Genomic DNA, 18,346 nt, shown 5'->3' on the forward strand with positions numbered 1-18,346 from the left:
TTGCTGGCTCCGGCCTGGTCGAACTTCCAGAGCCCCAGCCGCAGGAGGTAAATTTGACCTGGCATATCCTTACGCCTGGAGCCAAATCCTCACAGTAAAAGCCAAGGTACCATCTGCCCAGACAGCATGTCATATTCCGCTTGGGCTGCTTAGAACCCAATGGTATGAATACTGAATTCGCCAATTTTAAGTAATAACTCCCCTAACCCCTAACATCTCTCTTTCCTGTGCACCCCACTGTTGATCACCCATTATCCTGCCCCAGTCACCCTGCTCCTTTCCCCTCCCTCCAACACTCATACCCCATCTCTGTCCCTCCCTCCCTCCTTCCATTCCACCCTGTCCCCTTCCACCCATATCCCACCCTCCAGCTTTACATTTCATCTATAGCCTTTGTCATTTACTCCATCCTCCATTCACCCCTCCCCTCATCTCAATCCATCTATCACTTGCCCCCGGGCTTTGTCTGACTTCCACCTTTATTTTCTACCCCCACCCACCCCCCACCCCCACTCCATCAGTCTGAAGAAGGGTCCCAACCTTAAATGTCACCTATCCATTCCCTCCACAGATGCTGGCTGACCAGCTGAGAATCCTCTGGCACTATACCTTTTGCTCATGACTCCAGTCCCTACGGTTCATTGTATCTTCATTTGTTTTATCTGTCAGTATTCAGTGACTAATGTACAGGGACACCAAAGTCCACCTGAATATCAACATTTCCCAATTTGTTCCCATTTATCAAATACTCTGCTGTTCTGGTTTGTTCACGTTTTTCCGCATTATTTTCCATTTGTCGTGTTCGCTCCTGCACACTTAGCTTGTCTACATCTCTTCAAGTCTCTTTGCATCCGGTTGTTATGAAATCTTTTGAGAAACCTGTGGCACAACACATCAACGCCATCCTTCCTCCCAGCTTTGACCTTCATCAGTTTGCCTATCGAGCAAACAGATCTACAGAAGACGCCATCAATACAGCCCTCTACACTGCACTGAGCCACCTATAGAGCCCGGGGACCTATGTAAGAATGCTTTTCATAGACTACAACTCGGCATTCAATGCGATCATCCCGGGCATACTAGTGGACAAGCTGTATAATAACCTGGGTTTTCCCCCATCCATCTGCGCCTGGATAAGAGACTTCCTCACGAACCGCCCACAATCTGTTAAGATCGGTCCCCACAGCTCCTCCACCATTACGCTCAGCACTGGCTCCCCGCAGGGCTGTGTGCTGAGCCCCCTCCTCTATGCTCTGTATACACACGACTGCACTCCTATCCACCCCTCCAATTCAATCATCAAATTTGCAGACGACACAACTGTGGCCGGTCTGATCACTGGAGGAGAGGAGTCTGCATACAGAGACGAGGTCTGTGGTCTGTCCAAATGGTGTGAGGCAAACTGAATACCAGTAAGACAAAAGAAAATGTACTGGACTTTAGGAGACACAGAGCAGTTCCTACCCCACTTCTTATAAATGGGAGTGGAGAGAGTCTCCACCTTCAAGTTCCTGGGGACCACCATCTCCCAGGACCTCTCCTGGACTACAAATACTACAGCGGTAGTTAAAAAGTCACAGCAGAGACTGCACTTTTTAAGACTGCTCCAGAAAAACAAACTGAAGGAGAATCTGCTGGTGACCTTCTACCGCTCCACCATTGAGAGCGTACTGGCATACTGCACCATTGTGTGGTATGCTGGCTGCTCGGCTGCAGACCAGAAGGCCCTCCAGAAGGTTATTAAGACAGCAGAGAAAATTATCGGCTGTCCACTACCTTCTCTGAAGGACATCTCCAGCTCGCGTTGTCTAAACAGGGCCAGAAATATAATTAATGACAGCACACACCCAGGATATGAACTGTTTGCTCTCCTGCCCTCTGGGAGGCGCTACAGGAGCCTAAGGGCCAGAACAAACCGACTTAAAAACATTTTCTTTCCCTGGAAATGGAAATACTTGACTTGATGTGACTCTCACTTTCATTGCACTTTTAAAAAATATATTCAGCATCTTAGGTGCAAAACTCATTTATTATTTATTAATTTTTATTGGTTTTTATTGATATTGGTACTTGTTGTGTTGGTTCCTATGTTTGTGCGATTGTTTTTGAAAGATTTGCACTGTCGCACTGTTTCAGATGTAGCACTTCTAATTTCATTGTACTGTTCGTACAATGACAAACAAAGGCATATTATTATTATTATTATCTTCCTCTGCTTCACAATTCTAATTAGTTTATAGATACAGCGTGGAAACGGGTCCTTCGGCCCACCAAGTCCACGCTGACCATTGATCATTCATTCACACTAGTTCTATGTTATTGCACTTTCTCATCCACTCCCTACACACCCGGGACAATCTAACCTACAAACCTGCACGTCTTTGGGATGTGGGAGCAAACTGGAGCACCCGGAGGAAACCCACGCGGTCACAGGGAGAACGTGCAAACTCCACACAGACAGCACCCGAGGTCAGGATTGAACCCAGGCCTCTGCACGGCAGCGGCTCTATCAACTGTGCTACTGAACTAGTTTACTATCAGCTTATTTCAACCTACGACATTTCATCCCCTCATCCAAACCATTGATATTTATTGTGAATAGCTGGGGCCCAAGACAGACATTTATATTGGCAAGATGTAGGAACAAGGAATTGGAGATGCTGGTTTACAAAACAAAAGACACAAAGTGCTGGAGTAACTCAGCGGGTTAGGCAGCATCCCTGGAGAATATGGATAGGTGATGATTCCGGTTGGGTCCCTTCTTTACGCTCTGGTTGGGACCCTTCTTCTGAGTCTTAAGAAGGGTCACAACTTAAAAGGTCTCATCCTATCACCAACAAGAGAACGGTCCTGACCTATCATCTATCTCATTGGAGACCCTTGGACTAACTTTAAACGGACTTAACAGGACTTTATCTTGCACTAAACGTTATTCCCTTTAACCTGCATCTGTACACTCTGGACAGCTTGATTGTAATCATGTGTAGTCTTGTCTTTGACTGGTTGGCATGCAACAAACAAGCTTTTCACAGGTGACAATAAAAATAAATGAAACTAAACTAAATAGGCAAGACAGAGAAGGAGAGAAAACCAGGAAAGACTCAGCAGTTCAGGCTGCATTTGTGGGAAGTGTTAACATTTCAGGTCAGAGAGCCATGTGGATTCTCTCCATTATTTTCCAGTTTCTACTTTTAACTGCAGCACAATTGTCTTACCAGTTTCTTCGAGGCCATGACCGAGAAGCCAGCTGGAATCTGTCTGCGTCAATATGGATGTCAGTGGGCGTTCATGAGCAGCGAGGTTTTCAGAGTAAGAATCCAGAAGGCACAGACTGCTTCCACTGCTGCTGGTTGATGAGAATGTAAGGTTACATACACACACGCACTCCAAAATAGTCCAGGATTTAGAGCACAAATCATTTGGGGAATTCACAGACCATTCATTTATTTCCTTGTTCTCAATGCACCTGGGGCAACCTGGGGCGCGATTCATTTCAATAATCCACAACAAACATTCTCTTTTCAAATTATACAGCAAAGGAATGGGTCCTTCGGCCCAGCCGACTCCATGCTGACCATCGATCACCCGCTCACACTCGTTCTATGTTATCCCTCTTCCGCATCCACTCCCTGCGCACTCGGGTAATTTACAGAGGCCAGTTAACCTGCAAACCTGCACATCTTTGGGATGTGGGAGGAAATCGGAGCACCGGGAGGAAACTCACCCGGTGACAGGGAGAAGGTGCAAACCCCACACGGATGGCATCCGAGGTCAGGATTCAACCTAGGTCTCTGTCGCTGTGAGGCAGCAACTCTACAGCTGCACCACTGTGCCATCCTATTTGCATTCTCTGCATGACAACTTTGGGATGCCGTCCTTACCAACAATGCCGATATACTCTATTTAAGGATCTATTTGTACTACAACAACTCTGCTGCAAATATTGAAAGATTTAGATAAATTAACAATTGACACACTCAAATTGACTCCATCAAAATGGACACACTCTTTGTGTCCAAGTACAGCTGCCGACCTAGTACTGGAATCATTTGCAGGTCATGAGATATTCCTAAAGTGGGAGGATGAGCCTGGGTCCTTGGGTTTAACAGGAAGCCTGCCTCAGTCAGAACTACTCCATCAAGGACTATTCACAGCCCGGTTATTCCCTCTTTAGTTTAGATTAGTTTAGTTTAGAGATACAGTGCAGAAACTGGCCCTCCGGCTCACGAGCCCACGCCATCAAGTGATCACCCCATACACTAGCACTTTCCTCCACACTTGGGACAATGTACAATCTTTGCCTCTGCCGCTGTGCCACTACCACCCTTATTGTCCCAGAAAATTATCCTGATATTGTATTACTCACAAGCACTAGCAGCCATCCTGTCACAATGCAAGAATATAAGAGATAGATACATTAGTAAAGCAGATATTGACAAATGTGTAGGCAGGAACTGCAGATGCTGGTTTATACCGAAGATAGACACAAAGTGCTGGAGCATCTTAGCGGGTCAGGCAGCATTACTGGAGAAAAGGAACAGGTGACGTCTCAGGACGAGACCCTTCTTCAGACTGAGATATTTTCGGAGATTGACAGATTCTTGATTAATACGGGTGTCAAGTATTACGGGGAAAAGGCAGGAGAATGGGGTTGAGAGGGAAAGATAGATCAGCCATGATTGAATGGCATGATGGGCACAGTGGCCTAATTCTGCCCCGATGACTGATGAACTTATGAAGTAGACCATTTAGCCTCTCATATCTCCTCCATCATTTATTAACATCATGGCTGATTTTTAAACCCATATTTAGAGAGAGAGGGGGATACAGCGCGGAAACAGGCCCTTCGGCCCACCGAGTCCACGCCGCCCAGCGATCCCCGCACATTAACACTATCCTACACACACTAGGGACAATTTTTTTAATTATTTTTTTTACATTTGCCCAGCCAATTAACCTACATACCTGTACGTCTTTGGAGTGTGGGAGGAAACCGAAGATCTCGGAGAAAACCCACGCAGGTCACGGGGAGAACGTACAAACTCTGTACAGACGGCGCCCGTAGTCAGGATCGAACCTGAGTCTCCGGCGCTGCATTCGCTGTAAGGCAGCAACTCTACCGCTGCGCCACCTTGCATCAATTCCTTCAATATCTAAAAATTCCTTCAATATCTAAAAATCTATATACTCTGAAGAATGCACTCAGTGAGCAAGGATCTACAGCCCTTTTTAGTAGAGAAGTTCATCGAGTCACTGTGCGTTGGGTTAGGAAATTTATTCTCACCTCCTTTTTGAGACTCTCAGGCTGATGTTGCCAGGTCACAGGGGCCTGAGCTGTAGGAAGAGGGTGGGCAGGCTAGGACTTTATTCCTTGGAGCGCAGGAAGCTAAGGCGTGATCTTATAGAGGTGTATAAAATCATGAGGGGCACAGATAAGAAACATAGAAAAATAGGTGCAGGAGTAGGCCATTTGGCCCTTTGAGCCAGCACCGCCATTCAATATGATCTTGGCTGATCATCTAAAATCAGTACCCTGTTCCTGCTTTATCCCCCAAGACAAAGGCAAATGTATACTTTTGCCCAGGGATGGGGAACCAAGAACCAGGGTACGTGAGGGGAAAGATTTAATAGGAACATGAGGCAACTTCTTCTCACAGAGGGTGATGGGGGTATGGAACGAACCACCAGAGTTGAGGCAGGCACAGTAACAACAGTTAAAAGACATTTGGACAGGTGGATGGATAGGAAGAGTTTCAAGGGATTTGGGTCTAACGCAGGCAAATGAGACCAGCTTAGATGGTCAACATAGAGGAGATGGTCCGAAGGGCCTGTTTCCGTTCCGTATGACACTATAATAAAAAAATCAAAGTAATGCCACCTGCTGTTGTAATCGCTTTTGTCATCGAGATCACAGTCAGTTAAGGATTCCTCTGGGGTGAAACTGTTTAAAATACTCGGGTACCGTGAAGAACCTAAAAGAGGAAAAATCTGTTTTGAGCACATGCTGTGTTATGGCCATTAAAATTCAAGGAAGTGAGATGCATTCTTAAAAAGATTACCCTTAGGGTCACTAGGTTCCTGCTATATGTTCAATTATATCTTTAATGCAATATATTTTATCTTCATCAATGCTTATAAACTCAGAACTATGAACATCATTGTTAATCAATGTTATATGTGTTACATCGTAGCAAGAAATGTTGTAACTTTTTGTTCCACAGTCGTACCACTCTTTTAAATCTTTATTTGTCCATGCACTGTGTCCAGTCTTTTCTATAACTGGATAGCACACAAACTAAAGCTTTTCACTGTACACTTGACGATAATAAACGAAACTAAATTTAACCTTAAATTAATGACAGCAACACAGGTCCAAAGTTGAATTATCCCTTGGTCGAATTAATCTCACAGAAGAACACCTGAGCTTCATACAAAGCATTTTGTGGCCTTCGGGAGTCAACATTAAGAAAACCAATTTCAGACACTCATAAAACTAGCATTTAATTCCTTCCAATTTCTATTGGTAATTTGAAATAACTGTTCTACTTTTTATCTACATCATAAATCATCATAGTCCTCCTCATCGTCTACCTCCTTCTTCTTCTCCCCCGCACCACCTCAAGATTGAGAATGTCTTACACCCACTTCTGTTTTCCAAAACCAAGAGTCTGGATAGAGTGGATGTGGCGAGGTTGTTTCCACTGGTGGGAGAGTCTAGGACCAGAGAGAGGCCTTGGTCTCAGAACAAAACGACATACCTTCAGAAACGTAATATAAGAAAATAACTGCAGATGCTGGTACAAATCGAAGGTATTTATTCACAAAATGCTGGGGTAACTCAGCAGGTCAGGCAGCATCTCGGGAGTGAAGGAATGGCCGATGTTTCGGGTCGATGCTGCCTGACCTGCTGAGTTACTCCAGCATTTTGTGAATAAATACCTTTAGAAAGGTGATGAGGAGGAATTTCTTTAGTCAGAGTGTGGTGAATCTGTGGAATTAATTGCCACAGAGCGCTGTGGAGGCTAAGTCAATGGATATTTTTAAGGCAGAGATTGATAGATTCTTGATTAGTAAGGGTGTCAACGGTTGAATGGGGTTGAGAGGGCAAGATAGATCAGTCATGATCTAATTGGGGACAGTCAGCATGGCTTTGTCCTGGGCAGGTCATGTCTTACACTGGTGATTGAGTTTTTTGAGGAGGGGACAAAGGTGATGGGTGAGAGTCGAGCAGCGGATGGCCAATACTAAGAAATCTGGCAAGGTCCCTCCTGTTAGGCTGATTCAGAAGATTAAGATTCATGGCATCCATGGTGAGTTTGGAGTTTGGATGCAGAACAGGCTTACCCAGAGAAGTCAGACGGTAGAAACATGGTACTGCAGGTGCTGGTTTGCAACAAAAAAAAAGACACAAAGTGTTGGAGTAACTCAGTGGATCAGGCAGCATCTCTGCAGAAAATTTGATAGGTGATTTTTCGGGTTGGGACCCTTCTTCAGATCATCACTCAGAGCTTTATACACTCAGTAGTGTGAACAAAAGCATGAGTTAAACTTCCAGGGCAACAACCAGTCTGTATAATTAGAGTCATACAGCACGGAAACGGGCCCTTCAGCCCCACTTGCCCATACCCACCAAGGTACCTTACTAAGCTGATTCCACCTGCCCATATCCCACTAAACCTTTTCTAGCCATGTACCTGTCCAAATGTCTTTCATGTTTTTTTTAAATTTCAGATTTAATTTTGTTGAAATAGGACTCTACTTCCAATCCGAGAACAATCGCGTCGTTTTTCTCCAGAGATGCTGCCTGATCCGCTGAGTTAGACAGGCACATCGTGCCTATCTTAGGTTTATCTTTGCAGGCTTATACTCGCTGGAATTTGGAAGACTGAGGAGGGATCTTATTGAAACGTATAAAATTCTTAAGGGGTTGGAGAGGCTAGATGCGGGAAGTTTGTTCCCGATGTTGGGGAAGTCCAGAACCAGGGGTCTTTTAGGACCGAGATGAGAAAACATTTCTTCACACAGAGTGGTGAGTCTGTGGAATTCTCTGCCACAGAAGGTAGTTGAGGCCAGTTCATTGGCTATATTTAAGAGGGAGTTAGATGTGGCCCTTGTGGCTAAAGGGATCAGGGGGTATGGAGAGAAGGCAGGTACAGGTTACTGAGCTGGATGATCAGCCATGATCATCCATGATCATATTGAATGGCGGTGCAGGCTCGAAGGGCCGAATGGCCTACTCCTGCACCTATTTTCTATGTTTCTATGATTGTATTTTTTGCATGATCGGGATTCTCATGCAATTGTTTCATTGTGAGGACAGGCAGCTCCTGTTGCCGGTATGTGAGGTGACGCGACCCCAGCGCCTGATTCCAGCTGCTGTCCGCCTCCTCAGCACGCAGTGTTACCTGATTTGTTGTGTTGCCGGCCCTGGCGTCGCTGATCATCCTCGCTCATTGTGCCCAGCCCTACAGCAGGGTAGCGGCCAGAGGCTCGGCGCTCCCTCTGCCGGAGCGCTCCCTCGGCGCTCCCTCAGTGCGGCGCTCCCTCTGCAAGAGGGCTCCCTCAGTGCGGCGCTCCCTCTGCAAGAGCGCTCCCTCAGTGCGGCGCTCCCTCTGCAAGAGCGCTCCCTTAGTGCGGCGCTCCCTCTGCAAGAGCGCTCCCTTAGTGCGGCGCTCCCTCTGCAAGAGCGCTCCCTTAGTGCGGCGCTCCCTCTGCAAGAGCGCTCCCTCAGTGCGGCGCTCCCTCTGCAAGAGCGCTCCCTTAGTGCGGCGCTCCCTCTGCAAGAGCGCTCCCTCTCTCTGCCGGGGCTCCCTCGGCGCGGCGCTCCCTCTGTCTCTGCCGGGGCGCTCCCTCAGTGTGGCGCCGGCCAAGTGTTGCCACGCGTTGCCATGGGGACCAAGTGGTTACACTCTCGGAATGTTGCCGATTCTGCGCAGGCGCGGGGCGGCGCGGACGCTGCGGCTCCTAGTCACTTGTCTGCACCCTCTAGTTTATCTCAGATACTCTTTAAACCTCACATTTTTTGTTATCATTTGCTCCAAAAAAAAGTTGTTGTGTCTGGATGCCAAGATCGCTTCGATTGCATTTTCATTTTAGGACGTTTAACTGATGAGGATTAACCAGTTCAGGGATGAAATCACCAGAGATAGACACAAAATGCTGGAGTAACTCAGCGGGTCAGGCAGCATCTCTGGAGAGACGGAATAGGGCGATTGCACGGTTGGTCAAAAGGTCAATGTGTGTGACCCACGGAGTCGCTCAAGCGTACTGGAGGACAAGCAAGCCTCCGGCATACACTCGTCACACACGCAACACGTACATTCTTACCTGGAAAATACCGTCAAAATGGTCAGTTTTGTGCTGTTAAAAATTGGGGAATTGGGCTAACCGTGAGAGCCATTTATCGTCCTTCAGAATTCCAAAAGTGAGGAGAAAAGATGGTAGAGAGAAGCGAATGTTGAAGGGACAATAACAGCTAAAGTGGATGGCGAACATTGGCCGTGCTGATATCAAGATGGAAAAGATCGAGAATTATCGCATTTGTCCACTGCTTTTCAGTTCCTGTTTTCTACTGCACAACCGCCAACAGCTGGGCTATCTGGTGAGGTTCGCTCACGTGGGTACTGGTTGCAAAACAGTTATTGAGATTTTTATGTGGGCAAGTTTGGTGAGATGATCCATGTCCAAGTTGTCGAGCTGTGACTTGTAGATTGACAAGGTTGGTGCACATCTGGTGGTGTCGGGAAGGATGTTCCACTCTGAGATAGACCATGGATATAGTGACTGTAGGTAGTTTGTTTTTGTTTGCTCTAATTCTAGTATAAATGAAGTGACCCGAGGATTGTCTTGTAAATTTCTGAGTATTGGATTGAATAAAGTGAGATATGTTACTGGGGATGATGCCATGAGTCTCTTTGTAGACAGTACATAAGTGGGCTTTGGTGCGTCTTGACTCCAGCGACTCCCAGCCAAGGCGATTTAACATATCGGAGACCCTTGACTATCTTGAGTAGTCGTCACAAACAAACCATGCTGCACGCCTCTGAACCTTGTCAAGGGTGTCAGTGTTATTTTTCTGGTGAGGGTCCCATATTGTCTGGCAATATTCCAACAGTGGGCGGACAAGTGTTTTGTATGCTACCTCCTTTGTTAGTTTGTAACAACTGGATAAATTTCTCTGGAGAAGGCCCAAAGTTATGTTTGCTTTTGTGACAATCTGGTTTGTGTGTCTGTTCCAGGCTAGGCCAGATGCAAGTTCAACTCTCAGGCATGGGTGGTGATCAATTTCTTTAAGCAGGTTGTCTCCAATCTTGTGCGGGTTTATGATCGGCTTGACTTTATGAGTAACTCTCATGGAAAAGCATTTGGTGTCATTGAAACCCATTCGCCAAATGGTTTCCCCAATTGTAAAGATTGTTTGTCATTGTGAAGAACCGTGGCATCTTCAGCAGCTTTGATTTCTGGATACACAATACAGTCGTTTGCGAAGAGTCTCACTCTCGAAGACAGGTTGTCTTCAACAGTAAGGCATTCTTTGTGTTTTTTCTTGATTCCTTTGAGATCTAAGAAGTTTTAGAAGTGACAAATCTGGCTGTAAAATTGTCAACAATTGCTTTAAATCAATTCTCCCACTTGATAAAACATTGAATCAATCGCAAATCATTACCACGCCATGTCCATGCAGTAACTCAATACAGACTTGCCGTTCATTGACCCATATACCGACCCATATCTTTTCGCATGCAATGTAGTGCGTTCTAATTCATGTGGGTATTATTGAAAAGCACAGTCGTAATGCTGCTGCCAGTTGCCTTGCTATGCTCTCGATCGCAAGTCACGCCGGGTCATGGACAGACGCCGGGAGGGATGAGGTTAAATGTATTGATGGAGATTCATTTCTGTGTTCGTATGGTTTGTTTACCACAGCTTTCAAGTGGGTGTTTACATGCAAAAAGACAACGGCTTCTGAAGGGAAAATTCTCAGAAAATAAATCGCAAATCTTTTACATAATTGAACTTAGGTGCTACAGAATTATACGTGGGTTTTGAATGACATTTTACTCAGATGCAAGCCAAGGAATGGCAGAATTATTAGCTAGTAATTGAACATATTTCAGCTCAGTCAATTGACAATATCTTTGAAAGGGAGGGAGGTGTTTAAGCTGTCAGGGCATATTATTATTTTCCAAAATATACATTTCAATTTTACATGTTTAATGCCTACTCACATTCATTTACATTCATTTATTTATTTATTTAATTTTGCATTACAGAACAGCCTGCAGCATGGAACGATGTTACCAATCCTGATTGGGCACCAACTGTGAATATGGGACGCGGTGATGACAATGAGCAGGATAGAAGAACGTTCACAAGAACGTGCGACAAGAAGAGAGAGTATGAAGGCGGATTTGACCGCAGCTCAAGTACTCGTAGCTCTGCAAGACGATGCTGAACAGGTTAATGATTACGAAAACTTTGAACCGGAGCTGCAAGTACACCGCGAACTTCACATGGAAACACAAACACCAGTCAAAGAGACAATGGGCACATCAACATAAACAGAAATGTGTGCAGCAGACAGCACAGTACTGGAAGCACATGCAGACAACAACAATAAGGAGCTCGCGAATGCAAGACAAGAAGCAGCCCAAATGAAGTTCACAGAAGAAACTCTTTGAACATTTCGTGCGTACTCGTCAGTTGAAAGATTGGAAGCACACTGCGACAATTCAACAGCTGCTGGGACCCAAGACGGTCCCACTGTACTGGCAGCCATAGTAATCAACACACTCGCGCTTGCCTCCAGCACACCGCTTGTCCTCCAGAAGGCGTTGCGTGACAACATTACGGGTCAAGTGTCATGACTTCGCCGGCCGTGCAACCGCCCTATAGGTGGTGTTCCGGGTCGAAACACTTCGTTCGATCACCAGCCTGCACATACTCCCTACGCCACTAGGTGGCCTCTTGATGCATTTTTGTCCACGTTTTTGCATTCCTTTTAGGTGTTGCTCGGAGTTAATTATATTTTTAAACTGAACATAATTGCTCTGTGCCTTTTTTAATAAGACTGTCAACTTCTGACTTTATTTAGCAATTATCTTAAATTTCTCACCTTTTCCCTTTCTAACATTAATAATGAGTTAAACTGGATTAAAAGTTTAAACAGATATTCATTATTGCAAAAAACAAAGAGCTGGAGGAACTCAGCGGGTCAGGCAGCACCTACTGAGGGAAATGGACAGGCAACGTTTTGGGTCAGAACCCTTTTTCAGACTGATAAATGTTGGTTTCCTTCCACATATGCAGCCAGACCTGCTGAGTTCTTCCAGCACTTTGTTATTAGCTTTAGATTCTAGCATCTGAATATCAGTTTGCAAAATGCCCTAGCGATTAAATGCATCATTTATTGTTCAACCAACAATGTCTTTTGCAACAGTGTATGCGTGTTGGGCAGTGGGGGTGCAGGAATTTAGATTTTACAGATGTAGCGTGGAAACAGGCCCTTCGGCACGACGAGTCTGCCACAACCAGTGATCGCCCCATACACAACACTACCCTGCACACGAGGGACAATTTTACAATGAAGCCTAATTAACCTACAAACCTGTACATCTTTGGAGTGTGGGACAAATCCGGAGCACCCGGAGAAAACCCACGTGTTCACAGGGAGAACGTACAAACTCCGTACAGACACCAGGATCAGGATCGAATCCAGGTCTCTGACGCTGTAAGGCAACAGCTCCACTGCTGTGCCACTGTGCTGCTCAATTGGTTGGTGGAGGTTAAAAGGGACAAGTTGATTGGGGTGAGGGATACACAACATAAAATGTTCGAAGAAGGAACTGCAGATGCTGGTTTACAAAAAAAGCACACAAAATGTTGGAGTAACTTAGAGAGTCCAGGCATGGAGAACATGGATAGGTGATGATTCGGGTCGGGACTCTTCTTCAGACTGATTGTAGGGTGGTGGGGAGGGGGGGGGGTTGTTAGAAGGGCTGGGGGAGAGGAGGAGAGAGGCAAGACAAAGTGTGACAGGTAATAAGTGAATTTAGGAACGGGGTATTTTCACAATTTGCAACTCATCAATTCTTCTGTCTCACACCCCGTTTTAATCTCCAGCCTCTGTTCCAACCACCTGCCTATCAATAGTCAATAGTCGTTTATTTGTCACATACACATAAATGTGTAGTGAAATGAAACATTACCCGCAGTTGAAACACTAAGACCAATAAGAATAATCAATAAAAATGCAATAACACATACAATCATACACTAACACCAAACAAAAGAAACATCCATCACAGTGAGTCTCCTCCAGTCCCTTCTCACTGTGATGGAAGGCCAGAATGTCTTTTCTCTTCCCTGCCGTCTTCTCCCGCGGTTAGGCTGTTGAACTTGCCACGTCGGGGCGGTCGGGGCTCCCGACATTGGAGCGCCGCGCCGGACGGTGAAAGGTCCGCGGCGGGCCGACCCAAGCCCCGCGATTCGGGGCGGGCGAACACGCTGCCTCTGCCGTTCGCTTTTTACTCGCCACGCTTTGTCCTGCACCTCCTCCTCTCTCCCAGTTTTCTCCCCCCTCCACCCGTACAATCAGTCTGAAGATGGATCCAAACCCGAAAACTCACCTATCAATGTTCTCCAAAGTTGCTGCCTGATCCGCTGAGCCACTCCAGCACTGTGTCTCTTAGCATAATACTGCGAGACCATCATCTGCAATAATAACCTGAAGACAAGTTCAAATTCAATTAAGTAAATAAATCTGGAACAATAAGCTTGTGTCAGTAATGGTGACAGTAAAACTATTGGATGGTTGTTAAAATCTAGTCTGGTTCAGACTAGTTCCCTCCATCTAGGGATGGAAATCTTCCTTCATTGCCTGCGCTACTTTTCACATGTTGAAGCAAAGAACTGCAGATGCTAGTTAATACACAAAAGGACACAAAGTGCTCGTGTAACTCAGCAAGTCAGGCAGCACCCCTGTAGAACATGGGTGGGTGATGTTTCGGGTCGAGAAGGGTCCCAACCCCAAATGTCATCTATCCATGCTCTCCAAGAATGCTACCTGACCTGTTCAGTTACTCTGGCACTTTGTGTACTTCTATTCTGCATTTCACATGACTGCTCCTCTGGTCTCCTTTGAAATGGGCTGGTGAGCCACTTAGTTCAAGGGTAATAATGCATAACGACTATTGTCCTTGCCAGTGATACCACATCCAGTGTTTTTTTTAAATGAGAGAGGTAAGCAGAGAGAGGGGGTGGGGTTTATGAGATGATATGGCAGGCAGAATCAAGAGTTAAAAATTTGAGAGGTTTCATGTTGCAATTTACGGTTCTGTTGAAGAATGAAATTCTAATGTTGCAAGTGACAAGTACAGACGGCTATGGAGGTCAAGTCTTTGGTATATTGTACTATTAGTCCTCATATTATACTACTCCCAGAAACTGTCACCATGCAAGAATATAAGAGATAGATACCTAAGCAAAGCAGAGATTGACAAATGTGTAGGAAGGAGGTAGCGCAGCGGTAGAGTTGCTGCTTTACAGCGAATGCAGCGCCGGAGACTCAGGTTCGATCCTGACTACGGGTGCTGCACTGTAAAGAGTTTGTACGTTCTCCCCGTGACCTGCGTGGGTTTTCTCCGAGATCTTCGGTTTCCTCCCACACTCCAAAGACGTACAGGTATGTAGGTTAATTGGCTGGGTAAATGTAAAAATTGTCCCTAGTGGGTGTAGGATAGTGTTAATGTACGGGGATCGCTGGGCGGCACGGACTTGGAGGGCCGAAAAGGCCTGTTTCCGGCTGTATATATATGATATTAGTGGGCAAAATTAGGGCACATGGTATTGGGGGTAGGGTACTGACATGGATAGAAAATTGGTTGACAGACAGAAAGCAAAGAGTGGGGATAAATGGGTCCCTTTCGGAATGGCAGGCAGTGACCAGTGGGGTACCGCAAGGTTCGGTGCTGGGACCCCAGCTATTTACGATATACATTAATGACTTAGACGAAGGGATTAAAAGTACTATTAGCAAATTTGCAGATGATACTAAGTTGGGGGGTAGTGTGAATTGTGAGGAAGATGCAATAAGGCTGCAGGGTGACTTGGACAGGTTGTGTGAGTGGGCGGATACATGGCAGATGCAGTTTAATGTAGGTAAGTGTGAGGTTATTCACTTTGGAAGTAAGAATAGAAAGGCAGATTATTATCTGAATGGTGTCAAGTTAGGAGGAGGGGGAGTTCAACGAGATCTGGGTGTCCTAGTGCATCAGTCAATGAAAGGAAGCATGCAGGTTCAGCAGGCAGTGAAGAAAGCCAATGGAATGTTGGCCTTCGTAACAAGAGCAGTTGAGTATAGGAGCAAAGAGGTCCTTCTACAGTTGTACCGGGCCCTGGTGAGACCGCACCTGGAGTACTGTGTGCAGTTTTGGTCTCCAAATTTGAGGAAGGATATTCTTGCTATGGAGGGCGTGCAGCGTAGGTTCACTAGGTTAATTCCCGGAATGGCGGGACTGTCGTATGTTGAAAGGCTGGAGCGATTGGGCTTGTATACACTGGAATTTAGAAGGATGAGGGGGGATCTTATTGAAACATATAAGATAATTAGGGGATTGGACACATTAGAGGCAGATAACATGTTCCCAATGTTGGGGGAGTCCAGAACAAGGGGCCACAGTTTGAGAATAAGGGGTAGGCCATTTAGAACGGAGATGAGGAAGAACTTTTTCAGTCAGAGGGTGGTGAAGGTGTGGAATTCTCTGCCTCAGAAGGCAGTGGAGGCCAGTTCGTTGGATGCTTTCAAGAGAGAGCTGGATAGAGCTCTTAAGGATAGCGGAGTGAGGGGGTATGGGGAGAAGGCAGGAACGGGGTACTGATTGAGAGTGATCAGCCATGATCGCATTGAATGGCGGTGCTGGCTCGAAGGGCTGAATGGCCTACTCCTGCACCTATTGTCTATTGTCTATTGTCTATTGATATGATATGATATGAAGGAGCTGGTTTATACCGAAAATAGACACAAAGTGCTGGAGTAATTAAGCGGGCCAGGCAACATCTCTGGAGAAAAGGAACGCGGTGTGGCCTCCTCCTGCACCTATTATCTATTGAAATTAGCACTGGGAAAATAAATCTACAAGTCACAACCATTCTGAAATATATATTTATTTAAAAAGGCTATCATAGCAACATAATTTAAATAAATTGGCACAGTCAGTAAAGCTCCACAATGATTTTATGTTTAATCTACAGAGAAGATAGACAAAAATAATTAGCAATGAGTCACCACAAAAAAACACCGTCAGCACTTATCTATCACGAGCAGCAGGTCGAGATGGTGACGTTAATGCCCAGGTTGCCGTTGTCGGCAAAGAGGTGGGCAATGGCGGCATCGAAGACCAGGCAGTCGCTGTTGTGGATGGCCGTGGCCACTCCGTCGTGGATGGACCGCGGTGTGGCCTCCCAGGTCAGCCGCCGACGGTTGCCGTTCAGCTCCAGCCGGTAGGCAAAGTTCTCGGCCTGCTTGCGGGCACCGATGAGCAGCACGATGGCGAAGAACTGCTGGTGCCCCTCGTACTTCTCCTGCTTCTCCAGCACCAGCATGAAGTGTCGGCCGAAGCACGACTGCATCATGACCCAGTCCACCGCACCGGGCAGGTTGATGTCCGTGGCCAGGAACACGATGTCCTCGCCCTGCAAGGTGGTGATGCTCTTGTGCACGTGGACCAGGTGAGACATCACCTGCTCCAGCGAACCCTGCCACTTGCAGGAGGCGCCGGGGCAGGGGCAAGAGTAGGGCCGGTACTCGCAAGCGTCCTCGTGGTCCGGCTTCTCGGTGTGGTGGAGAGTCAGCAAACATCCCGTCGAGGCGTACTGTCAAACAGAAAAAATATACATTAAACACAAGACCATAAGACACAGGAGCAGAATGACACCATTCAGCTCAATGAGTCTGCTCCACTAGGGCGGCACAGTGGCACAGCGGTAGAGCTGCTGCCCCATGGCGCCAAGGACCCGGGTTCGATCCTGACTATGGGTGCTGTCCATATGGAGTTTGCACCTTCCCTCTGTGGGTTTTCACCGGGCGCTCCGGTTTCCTCCCACATTTCAAAGATGTGCAGGTTTGGAGGTTAATTGGCCTCTAAATTGTCCCTGCTGCGTAGGATAGAAGTAGTGTACGGGTGTTCATTGGTTGGCGGAGACTTGGGTGGGCCGAATGGCCCGTTTCCACGCTGTATCCCGAAACTAAACCTAAATTAAACCTAAGCTTAAATACATAGGAACAGAATTACACCATTCAGCCCATCAAGTCTACTCCACTATTCAATAATGCCTGATCTAATTTTCCCTCTCAACCCCATTTTCCTGCCTTCTCCCCATAACCTTCGACACCCTTACTAATCAAGAATCTATCGATCTCTAAAAGCCTGTTAAATGCCGCTAGAGTATCTGCTTCCACCACCACCCTTGGCAGTGCATTCCAGGCACCAGCCACTCTCTACGTAAACTCTATCTATCCCTCTCAATAAACAATAGACAATAGGTGCAGGAGTAGGCCATTCGGCCCTTCGAGCCAGCACCACCATTCAATGTGATCATGGCTGATCATTCTCAATCAGTACCCTGTTCCTGCCTTCTCCCTGTACCCCCCGACTCCGCTATCCTTAAGAGCTCTATCTAGCTCTCTCTTGAATGCATTCAGAGAATTGGCCTCCACTGCCTTCTGAGGCAGAGAGTTCTACAGATTTACAACTCTCTGACTGAAAAGGTTTTTCCTCATCTCTGTTCTAAATGGCCTACCCCTTACTCTTAAACTGTGGCCCCTGGTTCTCATCTTAAAGCTCAGAGTCAAGAGCGTTTAATTATCACGGATACCGATAACAGAACAATGAAATCCTTACTTCTTGCAGCTTTACAAAGGCCCATTATCGCAACAACACACAAATCAGTATGCATCAATCAGTAACGTAATATATTAATAATCAATAATTTAATAATACTAGGTAACCAGACCATAGTAATGCAAGACCGTAGTCCATTGCGGTTAGTGCTCAAGAGCCTGATGGTTACTGGGAAGAAGCTGTTCTTGAACCGTGGTTACCGTTTCCAGGCTCCTGTACCTTCTTTCTGATGGGAGGAGTGAAATGAGAGCGTGGCCGGGGTAGTGTGGGTCTTCGATGACATTAGCTGCCTTTGTGAGGAAGTGCCTCCTTTTCCAGTGCGCTCTCGCAACTTTGTCTGGATCAAAGGAGATGCTGGACCACCAGTTGTTGGAAAATTGATTGTCGGTGACCCGTTTAGAGAAACAGTGCAGAAACAGGCCCTTCGGCCCAACGACTCCGCGCCA

At 46.4% G+C, this 18,346-nt stretch overlaps 2 protein-coding genes across 4 annotated transcripts in view; both read right to left on the bottom strand.

Moving 5' to 3' along the window:
- Positions 1–8,902, bottom strand: part of LOC144599155 (glutamate-rich protein 6-like) — a 39,107-nt gene extending 30,205 nt beyond the window's left edge. For 2 of the 3 annotated variants that reach the window (XM_078409892.1, XM_078409890.1), the window contains exons 1-3: positions 8,406–8,902; positions 5,879–5,972; positions 3,216–3,346 (exon numbers count right to left, since the gene is read on the bottom strand). In XM_078409892.1, the coding sequence (XP_078266018.1) occupies positions 3,216–3,346; positions 5,879–5,972; positions 8,406–8,454 (274 nt within the window). In that variant the 5' untranslated portion in view covers positions 8,455–8,902. The remainder of the gene's footprint in view (positions 1–3,215; positions 3,347–5,878; positions 5,973–8,405) is intronic. The other variant, XM_078409891.1, reaches the window with a different exon arrangement.
- A 7,277-nt stretch (positions 8,903–16,179) lies between these two features.
- Positions 16,180–18,346, bottom strand: part of LOC144599156 (E3 ubiquitin-protein ligase SIAH1-like) — a 33,977-nt gene continuing 31,810 nt past the window's right edge. Inside the window, exon 2 of the mRNA XM_078409893.1 lies at positions 16,180–16,872. Coding sequence (XP_078266019.1) covers positions 16,315–16,872 — 558 coding nt within the window. The 3' untranslated portion in view covers positions 16,180–16,314. The remainder of the gene's footprint in view (positions 16,873–18,346) is intronic.

The sequence above is a fragment of the Rhinoraja longicauda genome, chromosome 13 (genome assembly GCF_053455715.1).
Source record: "Rhinoraja longicauda isolate Sanriku21f chromosome 13, sRhiLon1.1, whole genome shotgun sequence".
NCBI classification, from domain to species: domain Eukaryota; kingdom Metazoa; phylum Chordata; class Chondrichthyes; order Rajiformes; family Arhynchobatidae; genus Rhinoraja; species Rhinoraja longicauda.